Consider the following 21215-nt stretch of genomic DNA (forward strand, 5'->3'; position numbering starts at 1 on the left):
TCACATTTTCGCATAAAATCACCAAATGTGATCTGATCTTTGTCAAAATCACACAGATGAAAAAAAAACTGTCTGCTTGAACTAAAACCACCAAAACATTTATAGGCTTTCATATTATAATGAGGATAGCATGCAAACAATGACAGAAGGGGGAAGAATACGTAAGTGAACCCTCTGCCTAAGTAGACTTAAAGAGCAATTGAAACCAATTTTTACCAAACATTTTAATTCAGGTGTGTGCCCAATCACTGATGAGTTGTTTAAAGATGCCCAGCCCACTATAAAACACACACCAGTCATGATGAGAAGCATTGTCTGATGTTTATCATGGCTCAGTCAAACAAGCTGTCTGAAGACCTGCGATGAAGGATTTTTAATTTGTATAAAGCTGGGAAAGGATACCAGCTCTTAAAGTCTGGATGTTCATCAATCAACAGTCAGAGAAGTTTTCTACAAATGGAGAGAGTTTGGCACTGTTACTTCTCTCCAAGAAGTGACAAAGATGATCCCAAGAGTTCAGCGCAGAATACTCAGGGAGGGGAAAAAAAGAACCCCAGAGTGCCTGCTAAAGACTTACAGAAATCACTGGTACAGTCCAATATCTCTGTGCACACATCAACTTTATGTAAAAATATGGCCAAGAATGGTGTTCATGGGAGGACTCCACGGAGGAAGCCACTGCTGTCTAAAAAAACATTGTTGCCATTGTTTGCCAAAAGGCACTTGGAAGTTTTGGCAAAATATTTTGTCGACTGATGAAACCAAAGTTGAATTGTTTGGGAGTAACACACAACTTCATGTGTGGAGGAAAAATCCCCACCGTGAAGCATGGTGGAGGGAGCATCATGATTTGGGGCTGTTTTGCTGCCGCAAGGCCTGGACAACTTGCAGTTATTAATGGAAGAATGAATTCAAAAGTTTATCAGGATGTTGTGCAGAGAAAACCTGAGGCCGTCTGTCAGACAGTTGAAGATGAAGAAAGGATGGATGCTGCAACAAGACAATGAGCCAAACCACAGAAGTAAATCGACTTCAGAGTGGTTTCAGAAGAGCAAAATACACATTCTGGAGTGGCAAAGTTAAAGTCCAGACTTGAACCCCATTGAGTTGCTATGACATGACCTAAAGACAGCACTTCATGCCAGACATCCCAGGAATCTGACTGAACTACATCAGATTCGTAGAGAAGAATGGGCCAAGATTAGGCCTGATCGATGTGCCAGACTGATCTGCAGCTACAGGAAATGTCTGGTTGAAGTTATTGCTGCCAAAGAAGGGGGGAGGGTCACAAAATATTAAATGTGATGGTTCACTTACTTATTTTTCTCCATTCTGTCGTTGTTTGCGTACTATCCTCATTAAAATAGGAAAACCTATAAATGTTTGGTGGTTTTAGTTAAAGCAGACAGTTTTTTCATCTGTGTGATTTTGACAAAGATCAGGTCACATTTGATGGGGATTTTATGCAGAAATGTGAGAAATTCCAAAAGGTTCAGATACTTTTTCATACCACTGTATACATGTATTTTTACTGCAGTTTAAAATTAGACCATGAGGATAAACAATTGTGCAATGTAGACAACCACCCCCTAAAAAAATTCTGTAAATTCTTTCATATTTTCAGTTCACTTATTTAGTCAAATATTTTGTAGGTTAGAATCTAGGAAAATAGCGAAACAAATACATTTTTCAGCATTTCATATAAAAGCAAAAAAACAAAAAAAATCCCCAAAAATCTCTCAAGCTCCATTTGTTATCTGTAAGATAGTTCAGTTCATGTTGCAAAACATGAACAACTTACATACTCTAAATTACTTGACTGAAATTGAGGATTTTATGATGATGTATGATGCATGAGAACACTATGCTGTGATGGGTACTGCTCTGTGAACACCACTTTTTTTTTCTCTGTTTTTGACAGTAATGGAGCAAAGAGAGCGTAGCAGATCCCATATCTGCCTATTTTCCCAGTGTGAAACATGAAGGAGAAAGTTATTCTGAAGAGTGAAGCAAGAGGAGTTGTTTCCTTCAGAACCTTTCACCATGAGTCTTGAAAGAAAGTACATGGAAGAGTAAATAACACAATCTAAAAGTGTCCTCTGTGGACCCTCAGGAGGAACGCCAAGACCAATGCCTGCCAGCGACTCAACAATTTCCCCATGTGATCAGCCTCAAGACTGTTAAGCGCAACGACTGTTATCCTTTTACTGCCCTTGTCTTTTAGATACATATTTTTATAGTGATACAATATTTATGTGAATATATCTCTAAAAAAATACAAGCAAGACTGAATATCAATCAAACGCTCTCTTGGATTACTATATTTTTTGCGAGTATGGATCTCCTAAATTTTTCTATCACGCTGCAGATGTTTCTCAGCGCATGTACGGGACTGCAATTTTTAGGCACGACGGGACAGTGGGCTCGTTACCTCCGCTGGGACGCCAGCATCCGCGGCGATCTCAGCTTCCAGTTCAAAACGGAGTTCTCAGAGGCCCTGTTGCTCTACTTCGACGATGGAGGCTACTGTGACTTTCTGCAGTTGTCTGTGGTTGAGGGTCGACTTCAGCTGCGTTTCAGCATCGACTGTGCTGAAACGACGGTGGTTTCTGACAGAAGAGTGGATGACAACAACTGGCACTTTGCGACTCTAAGCAGGTATAACTTACGCACAGTTCTAGCGCTGGACGGAGAGGCCAAAGCTGACGAGGTACGGCCTCAGCGCCAGTTCATGAAAATAGTGAGTGACCTTTTCCTGGGCGGGGTGCCTCAGGATATTCGCACTGGTGCGCTCACACTTCCCACCGTGCGAAAAATGCAGCCCTTTAAGGGAACAATCACAGACTTGAAATACAGCAAGTCGCAACCTCTGTTCTTGGGAAGTCTAAACGTACCCCTAGAGTCAGAGGGGTGGTGCACTGTGAACCCGTGTGAAAATGGTGGAACATGCGCAGTCGTGGATGGCCAACCGGTCTGTGATTGCTCCAAAACAGAATATAAGGGCAACTTCTGCACAGAAGGTAAGGAACATTTTTTTTTTTTTATTCACCTACAGTATGTGGCCAACATGTATTCATTGGTTTCATTGAGCACCTAAAACACAAAAAATCAGGAAACAGATCAACAACTATTCTACTGTTAAGTCGACTTTATTGTTATTTCATGAATTAACATTGGCCGCTATTGACGGCGATAAACATCCAATCTGATTTGACTCGGGGGCCCGTTAGTCGAATTGGATTTGACGTCTCTCTCCGTCAATGGCAGTGAGCATTATCACTCAGTGCTATAATTTAGCATATTACCTCTTACAGTGAGGAAAATATGTATCTGAACACCCTGAGATTTTGCAAAGTTATCCGACTTGGAAAATATGGGTGGGTTTGAAAGTTTTATGGTAGGTCCTTGTCCACTGTGAGAGACAATCTAAAAAAAAAAACCCCAAAAAAGAAATCACAGTGTGTGATTTTTTAACAATTTATTTGTATTTTACTGCTGCAAATAAGGTAGAAATAAAATATTTTAGGTAGAATTGTGAGCCTCAAAGACCTGATAGTCGCCTTTAAAAAGTCCACGTCCACTCCATTATTCACCTAAATAAGTGGAGTGGTGGTGGGCTTTTTGAGTCTGACGTTTTGATCTGTTTGAGGCGGTTAGCTTCATATAAACACCTGTCCACACCATACACCCCAAAGAGCTGTCCAAAGACACTGGAGACAGAATTGTAGACCTCTACAAGGCTAGAACGAGTGATGGGGCAATTCCAAGCAGCTTGGTGAAATAAGATCCACCGTTGGAGCAATTATTAGAAAATGTAAGAAACTAAACATGACTGTCAATTTCCATCGGACTGGGGCTTCATGCATGATCTTCCTCGTAGGATCTCAATGAGCCTAAGAATTGTGAAGAATCAGCCAATAAATACTCAGGAGGAGCTGGTCAATGAGATGAAAGGAGCTGGGACCACTATTTCCAAGGTTACTGTTGGTAATACACTAAGACGTCATGGTTTAAAATGATGCATGACACGGAAGTTTCCCCTGCTTAAACCAGCACATGTCCAGGCCCATTTTAAGTTTACCAATGACCATTTGGATGATCCAGAGGAGTCATGGGGGAAAGTCATGTGGTCATATGAGATCAAAATGGAACTTTTTGGTCTTAATAACACTCATAGTGCTTAGAGGAAGAAGAATGATGAGTACCATCCCAAGAACACCATCCCTACTGTGAAGCATGGGGGTGGTAGCGTCATGCTTTGGGGTGTTTTTCTGCACATGGGATTGGACGACTGCGCTGTATTAAGAAGAGGATGAACAGGGGCATGTGTTGAGAGATTTTGAGGAATAACCTCCTTGCCTTAGTTCGAGCATTGAAAATGGGTCGTGACAGGGTCTTCCAACATGACAGTGGCGCAAAGCAGACAGCCAGAATAACCAATGCGTGGCTTCGTAAAAAGCATATTAAGTCTCTGCAGGGCCCTAGCCAGTCTCCAGACCTAAACCCCATTGAAAATCTTTAGAGGAAGCTCAAACTCCGTGTTTCTCAGTGACATTCGAGAAACCTGATTAATCTAGAGAAGATCTGTGTGGAGCGGTCGTGCAAAAATATCTGTTGAAGTGTGTGCCGACCTGGCAAAAAGTTACACGAAACGTCTGTAAATGTAAACAAAGGCTACTGTACCAAATACTGACATTGGTTTTATCAGATGTTCAATACTTATTTGCAGCAGTATAATACAAACAAGTTGTTAAAAAAAATCATACTTTTTTGGGGGGATTTGGGGTCTCTCACAGTGGACAAGCATCTACCATTAAAATTTTTACACCCGCCCATCATTTCCGAGTCGGAGAACTTGCAAAATCACAGGGTGTTCAAATACATATTTCCTCAGTGTACATATTCATATGTATCTTTCTTATGGCTTTGACAGATATAGCCATCTTTAGCGTTACGGTTATGGTTACACTGTGAAAAACCGAGAAACGCTTTGAGAATCGCTAAAACCAAGAAACGGAGAAACCGTGAAAAAGAAAGCCAAATCCTGTGACAACTGCAAAAAACGTGAACAATCGGGAAAAAAAACCACTAAGACCCGCGAAAATCTGAAAACTGCATTAATTTGAAAAACCATGAAAAACTGTGTAAAACTTTTTTAAAAAGCTGTGAAAAATTGAGAGGACTGCAAAAAAAGTTTTTTTTTTTTTTTTTTTTAAAACCCTGCAAATCACCTGAAAAATCAGTCATGAGTGTTTTCCCAAAACCTCCTTTAATTATCCCCACATTAGACCAAAATTAAATTGGAAATTAGGCATGTTGCCAAATCTCTGATGAATTAATTGTCTTGTTAATGGTTTATGCCCATACTACCTTGCAGTGAACTTGCCTCGGGCCTATTAGGAGCTCTGTTGATAATAATTTAAATACCAAATAGGCGAGAGAGCTGAACCCAAAGCCGAATAATGAACAATATAACTCAGTTGAGTGAATATTTGTAATGACGCATCATAGAAATGACCTTGAAATGTAAAATGTGTTGTTTCCTCTTCAATTTCACTATTCAAAATCGCATCGAGTATTGCAGGTTCATGAAGGGTTTGACTTTGTGAGCTTGCCAAGCTCTCACTGTGATTGTCCCTCGTGTGTGTCTGCATTTGTGAGCTGTAAAATCTGAAAGCTAATCTAAATACTGCTCGCCAGTACAACACATTCTAATGACATTGGTCCTGCGGCTGCTGATAAGGATGCCTCTTGAGAGAATGGAGCTCCCCAGGCCCCTTTTCATGATCCAATCACAAGATGTCAGGTGTTTTATATCACATTCTTTTGTGCTGGGAATTGCAGTGGTGCACTGTTGAAAAGCGCCCCACTCTCCCCAACAACCTCAATTCCCCACGTGTTTTCTCCTTGCAGTTCAAACACAAAACACTTGCCCTTGCTACACTGACCAGCCACAACATTATTAACATTGGAGCTCTATGATATATTCAGCAAAATAGCTGCTAAAATAGTGCGGGCAGTTCTGCACAAACGCAAACCGCAACAATAATTATATAGGCATTTTATTACCTCTTTTAAAACCCTGCAGAGGTAGGATATTTTATACTGTTGATATCTTGGGTTTGTTCTTGGGTCCCTGTAAAGGTGCTTTATTCCATCAATAAGCTATTATTAATAGAACTGTAGTAGGTTTAGTATTACGAATTGTGCAAGTGTTGATGATACTGTGACTGGTTTAAGTGTGTAGAATTCTATTCTAAAAATTTGACTTGATAATCTTACTAAATGAGATTACATGATGACAGTTATTGAAAAAGACGTTGTTTTTTTTAAACATCTAATTTACAAATCTGTCTTGTTTGTATTACCGACAAAGTGCTGTGTATTCAGCTTTGCCGTGCAATTTGGCTGCAATACCGATATCCGATTAAGACCAGTGTGAACAAGATGAGCTCTGGTACTCTTTAATCAATGATTAATTAATGAAGTCAGAAAGAACAGGAAATTAGCACAAGTGCTGAGCTGGATAAGTAAAATTGATGATGGAAGAGAAAGCCAGCGATAAAACTCTAGATTGGGTTACTAACAGTAACCGAGAATATTACCCAATGCAGATGGGCAGAGTACACTAGAAATAAGAGTACTGTTCAAAATTCATCAATTTAAAAATTGGTATTATCTCAATGAAATTATTGTAATGCTAAATTTCTTTATCATTCCGCATTTAAAAAAAAAAAAAAAAAAAAAAAAAAAAAAAAAGGAAAACAGATGAACATAGTAAAAGAAGAATATGAATAAAAATATAGCACTTTTAAATGAACGCATGCACATATACACCTCTCCCAGATAACCATTTGACCGAGTAATTTCATGTTGATACTCTGCTTACACAAGTTCTCATTTCAAAATGAATTAACAGTTAATGCATATCTGATTGACTTCAATCTGAAGTCACACATGCCAAATTAGTCCCAGCAAAGGATATTTATTGCATCTCAAATCAATTACCGTTTATGTAGTGTTGAAAAAAAATATACCATACGATATACTACCAGCTTGACATTGAATGATGTTTGTCCTTTTTGTTTCTATCTTCCACTTAACTCATTGACTGCCATCAACAGCGATAGACATCCAAGCCACTTAAAGTGGGGGGTGGCAGCGAATGAATAAATCATTCGCTGCCACCCTCCCACTTTAAATAGTTTGGACGTCTACTCGTGATAATCTCATTTAGAATCACATACAGTACTTACCCATTAAAAAAAGAAAACACACAATTTGGAAAAAGTATTAAAATCACACGAATGAAGTGTTGCTTTAATAGAAAAAAAAAAATTGCCTTTGTGACCTTTGACCTCATGACCCCAAAATGTACTTACCTCTTCTGTTTCATATTACAAACATATCTTGCAAGTTTAATAATCTCTTTATTCGTTCTAGAGTGATCTTGAACACAACAATTAACATATTCATTTTTGGCCCTTTGACCTCATGACCCCAAAATGTACTTACCTCTTCTGTTTCATATTACAAACATATCTTGCAAGTTTAATAATCCCTTTATTTGGTCTAGAGTGATCTTGAACACAACAATTAACATATTCATTTTTGGCCCTGTGACCTTTGGCTTCTTGACCCCAAAATGTATTCACCTTTTCCATTTATGCCATTGACAGTGATAGACCTTCAATCCATTTGAACTGCGCTGAAAGACAAATCAAAGAAAATGGAAAGTTCGCGGAGTTGCAGTAACAATCAATCTTTTGATTTTTGACATTTTTACCTTGATTTTTGTGACCCAAATAATATTTAACTGTGATTTAACTGCTCACTGTGAGCTATTTCCCCTTTCCACAGAACATACACATAGCTGTGCTATTTGTATGGACCATGAAGAGTGTTATTATTTGCATGATATTAAACATGCAAGTCATAAGCGTGTGTTTAATTCTTCCTTTCTTTGCTTGTCCCTTTGTCTTTTGTTCCAGAGGTCAGCAGCAAAACACCAGGTGAGTTGGACTGGAATAAAGTTAAACACTGACTGACGGGTGATTATGACAGGAATTTATGCCTTTTAAATGTAATATTTTATTTCTGCATCAATCAAAAGGTCCTTTTGCAGGCACCTAGTGTAACTTGTGGACCTTTGGTGATTTGTAATAATTGCAGAGAATGCAGATCTTAATCCCATGCATGATAAATTACAGTAATTTCCTTAACTTGACTATAAGACATATGTCTCAATGTCTGAATATGAGATTCTTTATATATAGAGATGTTTCAAAGAATCATTTGATTGATTAAAAATATATTTACTAACCAAATATTTACCCACCCTCCACATGTGGCAGCCTGTGAATCACCTCTCTCTGCTGTATCTCCATGTTTCCGTGCCATTGACGGCACTAGACATCCAATCAGATGTCTAGCGCCATCAAGGGCAGCCAGTGAGTTAAATGAGTGAGGGTTAAAAAAAAACAAAAAACAATTGTAACGCATACATCAAGGACTAAATTAATCAAGTATGAGTCGCAAACAATAGGTCGGCTCTTCCCCCTGCTGGTAAATTCCAAACCCACAGCACGCTGGACAATTAATCAACCCTGATACAAAAAAATATGAATTAGGCTACAAGGATTGATAGATAATGGCCTATGCTACATAGCTACCAAGTGTCAAGACAATCGGTTCACCAATGAAAAAGGGGTAGTACTTCGAAGTTAGTGTTTACAAGAACAACATAACCTGAGTAGTGACTTGACAGGCCTTCAGCCTGTAACCATACCTGACTAATGTGAAGTAGTGCATTTATGGTTATTATTTATGTTACAAACTCCTCGTTTCACTGCAGTATAAAATAATTGACAAGACGACAGGTTAGTAGAATTGACGAATAAGGATACATATATTACTTTGAACCATCACGATTTCTTGAAGAAACTATTCAGCCTTAGGAAGCTCTGTGTTACCTGTCAGCATGTCCTGATGTCATGCTTTCCCTCTCTGGGAAAACATGTGTCATCACAATACCAAAGTGTATTGGAAATGTGCTCATGTGTTGTTTTTTCCCTTCCTGTCTTTCTTACCTTTTGAAGGCCTCGCACACATGATGGCTGAACAAGGTACGACTCTATTTCCTTGCTTTCTGACATGTGCAGTATTTGCTTTCACTGCTGTAACACAGTTGCATGTTGTTACATGTTGTCATACTTGTGTGATAAACTTATGAGCATACATTTCTGAAGTCGTATCATTGTTTTAGCTTACACGTCAGCGATTTTTTTTTTTTTTTTGCGTTACGTTATGTTCATTGAGTGCCATGTTATTTATAGGTAGTTGTTTCTTGAGCTATAACGACACATAGTAAGTAAAACTTGCGTTCATAACCACATGCAAATAATAACTTTCAGTCAATCCAAAATTAAAAATGTTAATTTTTGTTTCATATACATACCTAATAAAAGAACATGAATATGCATTTGAACATTAGCCCTTTTGTCTAGAGATGTCCAGATCGATTTGGTCCATGCCGATCGATCGGGTCTGATCACGTCATTTTCAAAGTATCGGAATCGGCAAAAAAATATCCGCCATGCCTTTTTTTAATGTATATATATTTTTTAATTAAATCGTTTTCTGATTGTATTTAACATTACAGACAAAATATGTTAGACTCTTCCAGAGTCTTTAGTTTAGGCTTAAGATAGGGTTATCAAATTTATCCCAATAACGGCGGTAATATTTAGCGCAATTAATGCATCTGCTGCACGACCCACTCACGCATTGTCGCGCTCTATCTGTAATGGCGCCGTTTAACCTATATAGAGAGATAAAAGGCAGCGTAAAATGAGTAGAGTGAATTTTGGCAGCCTTTGGAGCCTTTTTTTAATTGGCTAAAGCCTTACAATCCCTCTCCCTACGATTAGAAATATAATGGGAAGCAATGTGGGGAAGCAAGGTAGCAATTGATCTTTTTCTTAACACCTTATGTTATTTCCCAACGCAGAGAAGATATATCAATTGGTAGCACTACGCAGTCATGGTTCCAATTCCCATCATGCATTTGGCCATGGCTACAGTATCATTTACTGAAAGCTCAACAAATACACTAGATGGCAATATTTAGTCACAATATACAAAGTCACAAGTCTTTCTATCCGTGGATCCCTCTCACAGAAAGAATGTTAATAATGTAAATGCCATCTTGAGGATTTATTGTCATAATAAACAAATACAGTACCTATGTACTGTATGTTGAATGCATATATTCGTCTGAGTTTTATTCATTTTTTTCTTAATGCATTGCCAAAATGTATATGATCGGGAAAAATTATTATGATTGGAATTGAATCGGGAGCAAAAAAAAGCAATCGGATCGGGAAATATCGGGATCGGCAGATACTCAAACTAAAACGATCGGGATCGGATCGGGGGCAAAAAAAACATGATCGGAACAACCCTACATTTGTCAAGTGTGTTTCGCCCTTTTGTAGAGAAACATAACTTTAAAAATGTGTGCTCTTTTGCCAAAAATGTTCTAATATGTAGTTGGTTGCGGTGATTGCATGTTTGAAGTGTTTTCTTAAGTGCAATTACATGATGTGTGTTTTTATGTGCAATTGCAATATTGTATATTACTTTATATTCTCATCAGCTTCTCATGAGCAGTTTATAAATACATGTACTATATGAATAGAAAATTTCACATCTGATTAAAAACATAAAACAAACACAAACATGAAAAAAAAAAAATCATTTAAATTGGAGACGTAAATTATTCACATTTAACACTTTCAGGGACAGCGGTCACTACAGCGGACATCTATTCGAAATGATTATTATCTTAACTCATTCACTGTCGGCCCAGACAGCAAAGTATATACTGTGGTCATTAGTATAAGAGGGAAATTAATATTTAAAACACTTGTTGACGACAATAGACGTCCAATCCATTTTAACTGGGAGGGGCTGGAAGCGTTTCCAGCCCCTCCCAGTTTAAATGGATTGGACGTCTATTGCCGTCAATGGCAGTTTCAGACCAAAATGAACACTTATTTGATATTTTCCCGATTCATTACAATTTGTTTTAGATTTATTTATTTATTTGTTTGTTTAGAATTATTATTATTATTTATTATTATCATCTTTTTTTATTAATGGCTTTTTAAATTTTTCATAAAAAATGTTTTTTATTTTTTTTCCAAATGTATCCCTCAATTACCGGTAAATTGTTTTATTTAAAATTATTTAGACATATATTTTTAACAACTCGTCGCAAAATGCGCAGCCCTAATATTATAATCAATGTCAAACGGAGGACTATTGTCCTGTGGGCTGCAATTGGCCCTTGAGCCTCAAGTTTGAGACCCCTGTCCTATACAAATGAATTTATAAAAAAAAAAATCATTAATCATGTTATTATTTCACATTGTGCTTTTTTTTAGTTGTGCAAAAAGTAGTTCTATTCATAAGTGAAGCTAACTGCTCATGAGAATGTCACCTAATGGCACGTATTCATAATGACTGACGATAATGATCTATGTGATCACTCACAAAGTCTGTTTTACTTCTCCCTGTCTGTGTGTCTTGGCTCTGGCTGTGGACTCCTCTATTCTCTCTCCACCTCCACGTGCTCTTCTAGCTAAAAGCAAAGGTACAGCTTTTTCGAAATCTTTCCTTTTTCAACTTTATGAAAGGCAACGCTTGCTCTGTGAGTGATCGAGAGCACATTATATGTACAGTGTTGTCTCTGATGTCTAATGTGTTTACATGCCTGCACTCATCTTTTCTTCTCTAATGGATTCTCTGCAAAAGATTGAATTAGCAATTAAGTCAACCTTAATTGAGGAAGAATGGACTATGTTAGTTTGCTTTTTCTGTAGGATATGTTTACAAATCCAGTGTTTTGCAGTAAAATAATTCAATCACAGGTTCTTCCATTCACATAAACGTGATGTCAATTATTTGCTGTTTACAAAACATAACATGAAAATAGTACAACACTGTTCCTTTATATTTTTACATTCAATAAACAGTACTTTCATTCTCATCAGAGGAGGATGCCTAATAATCTGATCCGTTCTTCTGCATGTTTCCATCAATGGTCAAAGATATGATAGAAAAGCCTTTCCTCAAAAATCCTCTTTAGTTGAGCAAGGGCTTAAAGCAAGATCAAACTACACCATGCACGATATACATTTTTGAAAGTTATAAAATTGTATTTTATAGTGACCTTGATAGTCGTATACACAACCAGAACATACTGTATGTGTGTGAAATGTTGATCCTTCTGCCTACCTAGGCATGAGTAAGATTTTCACAGGTTATGTGGTAGTTAGTGGTAACAGAACACAAACATTTATTATCAAAAACACCTACTGACAGGAAAAGACATCCAATCCAGCCATGTCCATTATTGGCTGAGGCTTATTAACTCACTCACTCCAAGTCCATGTATAAATGTAGTTTTTACAGGGTACACTGCTGGCCAAAAGTATTGGCACCCCTGCAATTCTCTCAGATAATGCTCAATTTCTCCCAGAAAATGATTGCAATTACAAATGCTTTGGTAGTAATATCTTCATTCATTTTGCATGCAAAACAAAAAAGGAGAACGGGAAAAAAATATTAAATCATTATCTTTTTACACAAAACCCAAAAAATGGACCGGACAAAAGTATTGGCACCCTCAGCTTAATACTTGGTTGCAAAACCTTTAGACATAATAACTGCGAACAACCGCTTCAGGTATCGATCAATGAGTTTCTTCCAATGCTCTGCTGGAATTTTTGACCATTCTTCTTTGGCCACCTGCTCGACGTCTCTGAGATTTGATGGGTGCCTTCTCCAAACTGCCATTTTCAGATCTCTCCACAGGTGTTCCATTCAGGTCTGGACTCATAGCTGGCCACTTTAGAAGTCTCCAGTGCTTTCTCTCAAACCATTTTCTAGTGCTTTTTGAAGTGTGTTTTGGGTCATTGTCCTGCTGGAAGACCCATGACCTCTGAGGGAGACACAGCTTTCTCACACTGGGCCCAACATTATGCTGCAAAATTTGTTGATAGTCTTCAGATTTCATAATGCCATGCACATGGTCAATCAGCCCAGTGCCAGAGGAAGCAAAGCAACCCCAAAATATCAGGGAACCTCCGCCTTGTTTGACTGTGGGGACCGTGTTCTTTTCTTTGAAGGCCTCGTTTTTTCCCCCTGTTAACTCTATGTTGATGCTTTTTCCCAAAAAGCTTTACTTTTGTCTCATCTGACCAGAGAACATTTTTCCAAAACATTTTTGGCTTTCTCAGGTAAGTTTCAGCAAACTTCAGCCTGGCTTTTTTAGTCTCTGGGTCAGAAGTGGGGGTCTTCCTGGGTATCCTACCATAGAATCTCTTTTCATTCAGACGCTGATGGATAGTATGGGTTGACACTGTTGTACACCCGGACTGCAGGACAGTTTGAACTTGTTTGGATGTTAGTCGAGGTTCTTTATCCACCATCCGCACAGTCTTTCGTTGAAATCTCTTGTCAATTTTTCCTTTTCCATCCACATCTAGGGAGGTTACGCACAGTACCATGGGCTTTACACTTATTTATGACACTGCGCACGGTAGACACAGTAACATTCAGGTCTTTGGAGATGGATTTTTCGCCTTGAGATTGCACATGCTACCTCACAATTTTGCTTCTCCCGTCCTCAGACAGTTCTTTGGTCTTCTTTGTTTTCTCCATGCTCAATGTGGTACACACAAGGACACAGGACAGAGGTTGAGTCAACTTCAATCCCTTTAAACTGGCTGCAAGTGTGATTTAGTTATTGCCACCACCTCTTATGTGCCACAGGTAAGTAATAGGTGCTGTTAATTACACAGATTAGAGAAGCATCACATTATTTTTCAAAGGGTGCCAATACTTTATTCCGGCCCATTTTTGGAGTTTTGTGTAAAATGATTTTTGTTGTGGTTCCCCATTCTCTTTTGTGTTTTTTCATTGCAAGCAAAATAATGTTACCACCAAAGCATTTGTAATTGCAATCATTTTCTGGGAGAAATTCAGCATTATCTGACAGAATTGCTGGGGTGCCAATACTTTTGGTCAGCAGTGTATGTGCTGTGGAAATTGATAGGTAAAAAAACACAAACAAACCCACCAGCCCCCATTGATGGCAATAGATGTTTAATCCATCATATCTGGGCAGGGCTTATTAACTCATTCAGTTCAGATGTAAGTATAATTTTCACAGGGTATGTGGCAGTAAAATAAGTTTACTATCATTACAGGTATAAGTATTGTTCACATGGTATGTGCCGTAGTAGTTAGAAGTAAAAGAGCATGAAAACATATAATAAAAACACCCATTGACGGTGATCGGCGTCCAATCTATTTGGATGTCCATCCCCGTCAATGGCAGCCATTGAGTTGAAATCCACGCACATGAACCCCTTCCAATTTTTGATGCTACCATCTGGTCACAAAAACAACTCCCCAGTCTGGAAAATACACCCTGTGTTGTATGTTGGGACACAGACTGTATCATACTATGTGTCTGTTTTAGCAATTTATGTTTCCAGACTTTGGGAATAATTTTGTAAACAGTTTTAATATGACGCATGAAGCCCATGCTTCCTTCTTTTCTTACACCCACTCGAGAAAGAAATGACATATTGTGTGGTGCCTGTGCTGGCAAGGATGGTGTGCCAACAAGCAGCAGTGGCATCGTATACAAAACAACAGAGCCAAAGACCGCAGAGCGGGCAAAGCCTTAACAAATCATTCTCTTCACTGGTTTCCTCAGTCATAGCTTGTCACTTTTTCTATTTATTGTATATGTTTTTTGGGCATACAGTTTACTGTATATTAATGAGTTATTTATCACATATTATTCACATATCTACATGCACTGCCTTCCAAAGGAATTGTAACAGTCAGGCTAACATCTACACAAAACATGTTTGTTTGTTGTTTTATTTTTATTTTTTATTTTATTATTATTATTAGTTTAAAATTAGAATGAGATGAGAGATATGGGCATTTCAACTTTTTGTCAATCTATTAAATTGAGATATACTGACAAGTTTATGATATTAAAAGGAAATATTTTGCAATAGGTTACATATTATATCATACCACTCGACCACCAGATCATTTTGTGCGGCCTGGGAAAGTAAATCATGTGCATCTTTTTTACTAAAATAAAATGTATGTACAAAATTTCTGTTGTACAGAAATAGGATAATGTTTGTTTTTCTTTAATTTGGTTAAAATTTCAAATTATAAATCTATTATTTACGTTTTTTTTCTCTCCTTTTGGTTTTCATTATTAAATCCTAAAATTTATAAAATAGAAAAAAAATGTTTACATTATTAAAAAAAAAAACAAAAAAAACAAAAAACAAATCAAAATGAGATTTGTAAAATTATTTAGTCCCCCCACATTTTTAAAATAAAAACCCCTAATAATTTAAAAGCAAAAAAAGAGAATATTTACTGTTTCCTGCCCACTTATAAATTTTTTTTTTTTTTTTTTAGAAAAACTTAAAAAATTTAAAAAGGAACTATTGAGATACGGTGGTACCTCGACATACGATCGCTTCGACACACGATCTTTTCGACATCCGACGTAAAACTTGACTTGCCATTTGTTTTTACATCCGACGACATGCTCGAAATACGACAACACGACAGCGCCGCAGACGGACGTACGGCGGATTTTCTTATGCGTGAAATGAACACAGGTTCCAAGAAGGTTAGTACAAGTGGTGAAAAAAGAAAAAGGAGATGATTACCATTGAAATGAAAATGGAAACGATAGACAAATAGGAACGTGGGGTGCGCATCAGTGAACTGGCTCAACAATATGGCCGTAGAATGTCGACGATCTCGACGGTCCTCCTCCGACTTCCGTTCGCCAGTTTTTATAAGTTAAGGTGAAAATTATTGTTGTGGTAACATCGCCAAAGAAATTGCCAGCTTTGTCAGGTTTTTGTCATTTATTTCAGAACTTGTGCAACGCAGTACGCCTACTGTCCACCGCAGTTGACGGCAACAAAAAAACATTAAAAGAGAAAGTAAAATCTCAACCGCACCTTTCTCTCTCTGTTACGTCAGCTAGGCGGTGCGTTCGGGTACAGCACGCAAGACATGTCCGCCACATTAGAACCCGATTTGTTACATTGTTATAAGAATCATCATTATTATTATTTTATAATTCCAGTTTTTATTAATAATTCATATGTTTTGATATGTGTAATTGCCATTTGTAATAGTACCAGCAGTATTTATTAAGGATTTCGTGTAGGATTTCGCGCTGTGGAACGAATTAATGGAATTATAATGTATTTTTTAGTGGAAAATCCTGCTCGACATACGATGATTTTGATTTACAAACAAGGTCTTGGAACGAATTAAGTTCGGTTGTAGGGGTACTACTGTACTTAAAAAAAAAAAAAAAAAGTCTCTAAACGATTGATCGATTAGTAAATGACTCCAAAAATGTCAGAAGTATTGTCTCACTTGTTATCCAAGAGGACATTTCAAATATACATTTTTATAAATTTACAGTGGGGCAAATAAGTATTTAGTCAACCACCAATTGTGCAAGTTCTCCTACTTGAAAAGATTATAAAAGCCTGTAATTGTCAACATGGGTAAACCTGAACCATGAGAGACAGAATGTGGAAGAAAAACAGAAAATCACATTGCTTAATTTTTAAAGAATTTATTTCCAAATTAGAGTGGAAAACACGTATTTGGTCACCTACAAAACAAACAAGCAAGATTTCTGGCTGTCAAAGAGGTCTAATTTCTTCTAACGAGGTCTAACGAGGCTCCACTCTTTTCCTGTATTAATGGCACCTGTTTTAAATCAGTATCGGTATAAAAGACACCTGTCCACAACATCAGTCAGTCACACCCCAAACTCCACTTTGGTAAAGACCAAAGAGCTGTCGAAGGACACCAGAGACAAAATTGTAGACCTGCACCAGGCTGGGACGACTTAATCTGCAATAGGTAAAACGCTTGGTGTAAAGGAATCAAGTGTGGGAGCAATTATTAGAAAATGGAAGACATACAAGACCACCGATAATCTCCCTGGATCTGGGGCTCCATGCAAGATCTCACCCCGTGGCGTCAAAATGATAACAAGAACGGTGAGCAAAAATCCCAGAACCACACGGGGGACCTAGTGAATGACCTACAGAGAGCTGGGACCACAGTAACAAAGGCTACGATCAGTAACACAATGCGCCACGAGGTACTCAAATCCTGCACTGCCAGACGTGTCTCCCTGCTGATGTAAGTACACGTCCAGGCCCATCTGCGGTTCGCTAGAGAGCATTTGGATGATACAGAAGAGGACTGGGAGAATGGGTTATGGTCAGATGAAAGCAAAATAGAACTTTTTGGCAGGACCAAAGGTTCTCGTGTTTGGAGGAGAAAGAATACTAAATTGCATCAGAAGAACACCATACCCACTGTGAAGCATGGGGGTGGAAACATCATGCTTTGGGGCTGTTTTTTTGCAAAGGGACCAGGACGACTGATCTTTGTAAAGGAAAGAATGAATAGGGCCATGTATCAAGAGATTTTGAGTGAAAATCTCCTTCCATCAGCAAGGGCATTGAAGATGAGACGTGGCTGGGTCTTTCAGCATGACAATGATCCCAAACACAGAGCCAGGGCAACAAAGGAGTGGCTTCGTAAGAAGTATTTCAAGGTCCTGGAGTGGCCTAGCCAGTCTCCAGATCTCAACCCCATAGAAAATCTGTGGAGGGAGTTGAAAGTCCGTGTTGCCTGACGACAGCCCCAAAACATCACTGCTGTAGAGGAGATCTGCATGGAGGAATGGGCCAAAATACCAGCAACAGTGTGTGAAAAGCTTGTAAAGAGTTACAGAAAACGTTTGGCCTCAGTTATTGCTAACAAAGGGTACATAACAAAGTATTGAGATGAACGTTTGGCATTGACCAAATACTTATTTTCCACCATGATTTGCAAATAAATTCTTTAAAAATCAAACAATGTGATTTTCTGTTTTTTTTCCCGCATTCTGTCTCTCATGGTTGAGGTTTATCCATGTTAACAATTACAGGCCTCTCTAATATTTTCAAATGGGAGAACTTGCACAATTAGAGGTTGACTAAATACGTTTTTGCCACACTGTATATAACTGCTTTGAAAAATTTTTTTTGGGGGGGGGGGGGGGGGGTTGGGGCACGTTACATATTATTTGTCAGTGCTTAATTGCAGACATAACATGTTCTCAAAGTCTATCATCTTTACAAGCCTGAAACTATTGACACATTGTAGCTACTAAAGGTCTAGCAAGGACCACTTCTGTCACAAAGAGACGTGATGATGAATTGTACCACGATTAGTTGAAGATGTCAGCCCCAATAGTGCAATTGCCCCGAAGCGAGCACATTTGAGCAGTAGAACGCTCCCCAGACGACATTTCAAAGAGGAGGTTGGGGTGTAGTGGGGGTTGCTTTGGTAGGGGGAGCAAGAACATGCTTCAGGGGAAGAAAAACATGCTGCTGATCTGGGAAACGATTAAACCTAGATGCGTACTGACAAGTTTTTTTCTTCTCCCAGAGGGAGATGGCGCTCGGAGGCGGAGTATAGACTGAAATACGAGAGAGAGGCTGAGAGATATGGGAGGGAAAAAAGAGATTGTGGGCGAGGAAAGGCTGGTTATCATAATTAAATGGAAGTGCATTTTATCCTCATCCTATTGATTTGTGCCAAGGGCGGTCAGTGTGTGTATTACCAAAGGAAAGTGTGCTGTTATTCTGGTTATTTTTCCTCACGGCAGGTGTGAATATTGCAGTCGACAATCCATTTAGTTAGTCATTTAACGAGATTCCCAGGAACAATGTGCTGTACGCGTGCCAGATGCAGTTGGGCTAGTACTATTGTGGCACTGACAACATTTTTTTGGCTGCCGATACCGATTCTGACACTCGATTGTGTGGTATCAGCTAGGGTTGTTCTGATCATGTTTTTTTGCTCCCGATCCGATCCCGATCGTTTTAGTTTGAGTATCTGCCGATCCAGATATTTCCCGATCCGATTGCTTTATTTTTGCTCCCGATTCAATTCTTCCCGATCATATACATTTTGGCAATGGATTAAGAAAAAAATGAATAAAACTCGGACGAATATATACAATCAACATACAGTACATAAGTACTGTATTTGTTTATTGTGACAATAAATCCTCAAGATGGCTTTTACATTATTAACATTATTTCTGTGAGGGGGATCCACGGGTAGAAAGACTTGTAATTCTTAAAGGATAAATGTGACTTTGTATATTGTGACTAAATATTGCCATCTAGTGTATTTCTTGAGCTTTCAGTAAATGATACTGTAGCCATTTAACTGTTCTGCTCAAATGCATGATGGGAAGTGCACCCATGACTGTGCATAGTGGCACCAATTGATATATCTTCTCTGCGTTGGAAAATAACACATGGTGTTAAGAAAATGATCAACTACTATCTTTTTTCCCCACATTGCTTCCCACGATAGTCCTAATTATTGTGAGGGGGATTGTAAGGCTTTAGCCAATTAAAAAACGGTTCCAAAGACTGCCAAAATTCTGCTCATCTTACGCTGCCTTCTAGCTCTATATATAGGTGAAACGGCGCCATTTTCGATTGAACACGACAATGCGTGAGTGGGTCGTGCAGCGCATGCGTTAATTGCGTTAAATATTTTGACGTAATTAAATAAAAAAAAACATTACTGCCGTTAACGCGATAAATTTGATAGCCTTACTTCAAGCCAAAACTAAAGACTCTGGATGAGTGTAAGACATTTCGTCTGTAACGTTAAATACAATTAGAAAGCGATTTAATTAAAATATATGTATATGTTAGAAAAAGGCATGTCCGATATTTTTTTGCCGATTCCGATACTTTGAAAATGATCGATCGGGACATCTTTAGTATCAGCTGATGTCGAAACTGTACTGTTCTTTGAAAAATATGCATGTTTGTTTTATACTTTAATACTAAATTACTGCTTACTTACTTGAATGTAAAATAATTGTTATCATGGCTTGGTGTGACACTGCTTACTTATTGTCTGCCGTTGACGACGCTAGATGTCCAATCCATTTGAAGTAGGATGGTGGCAGCGAATGACCAAACGTTTTGTAGAATGTTAAAAAAAAAAAAAACACTAAATAAAGAAAGTGTAGGCAAAGGCTGGAACGTAATTTTATTTTTCAGCTTTTTTTCTCCCCCCCTTTCAGCCCTCCCTTTATTCATTTTGATTTTAGCAAGTCAACGTTAACAGTTTTGTCAAATGGACTTTGCTCAAGGCAGCACGGCTTAAGTATATCTTTGCAATTTTAGTGACCTGCTTTCTGCCTGCCACTTTTCCCATTAATGGGAATGGCATTTCATTTATACCCCATCATTCATCTTTTCTAGCCACTGCCTTAACTCAACCCCCCTCTCTCGTGGCGCTCTCTCTGGTTCTCTTTTACACTGTATTTTGTGTTATGAAATGCTCTTATCATTCGAAAAATGATACTATAATATTGTTTTCATACTGTATATTGTGTTCGGCTGGGCCGACACACCTAACTACAAGCACTCATGTTTGATAGATTTACTGTGCAAATGTATTACTATTTCTATATTTTTATCACTGAATCCCTGAAGGGCAGTGTACTCAAAAATGAAACAAAGCAAGGCCACTCAACAAAATGTTTATAATTTAAACAGGTTTGTGTCCTCTGTTTTTTGTTAACATCATTTCATTTATTATTTAGTCACACCATTTGAGAAATAAATGATATCGAACACAGGGTTTGTCTTATTTGATGAGTCCAGTGTGCGAGCATGCAGTGTTAACATAATGTGTGACACCACCGCCTTGATTGTTTAGCCTTTGTGTTTCTCCTAGACTGAGACAGTGTTTAAATTGGTTTTTAATGGCCTCCAGTAAGCAAGAACTGCATAGTGCTGAATACTTGTCAAGCTGTTCACATTTAAGGAAAATTAGCTTTGAGCGAGCGCTCAAGTAAAAGCATTTTGTAAAATAAAGAACTCCTTCCGTAGCAGCAGAATCTATAGCAGGGGTCCTCAAATACAAATCTTGAAGGTCCACAATTTTTTTTTTTTTTTCATCCAAGCATGGGTCCATTTATTAATGTTGGCCAAGTACAAAGCAGGTCGAAAGTGGTAAAGGTGGTTTTCTTTTGA

At 38.2% G+C, this 21215-nt stretch overlaps 1 protein-coding gene across 12 annotated transcripts in view; it reads left to right on the forward strand.

The window, feature by feature from the left end:
* Nucleotides 1-21215, forward strand: part of nrxn3a (neurexin 3a) — a 182758-nt gene that overhangs the window by 13996 nt on the left and 147547 nt on the right. For 9 of the 12 annotated variants that reach the window (XR_009067144.1, XR_009067146.1, XR_009067145.1 and 6 more), the window contains exons 2-5: nucleotides 1922-3020; nucleotides 7992-8012; nucleotides 9099-9125; nucleotides 11645-11713. Coding sequence is in view for 8 of the 12 variants with exons in the window: in XM_057859332.1 (XP_057715315.1) it covers nucleotides 2336-3020; nucleotides 7992-8012; nucleotides 9099-9125; nucleotides 11645-11713 (802 nt within the window). In the remaining 4 variants the exon portion in view is untranslated. The remainder of the gene's footprint in view (nucleotides 1-1921; nucleotides 3021-7991; nucleotides 8013-9098; nucleotides 9126-11644; nucleotides 11714-21215) is intronic. The other 3 variants (XM_057859340.1, XM_057859339.1, XM_057859338.1) reach the window with 2 other exon arrangements.

The sequence above is a fragment of the Corythoichthys intestinalis genome, chromosome 15, assembly GCF_030265065.1.
Source record: "Corythoichthys intestinalis isolate RoL2023-P3 chromosome 15, ASM3026506v1, whole genome shotgun sequence".
Lineage (NCBI taxonomy): Eukaryota > Metazoa > Chordata > Actinopteri > Syngnathiformes > Syngnathidae > Corythoichthys > Corythoichthys intestinalis.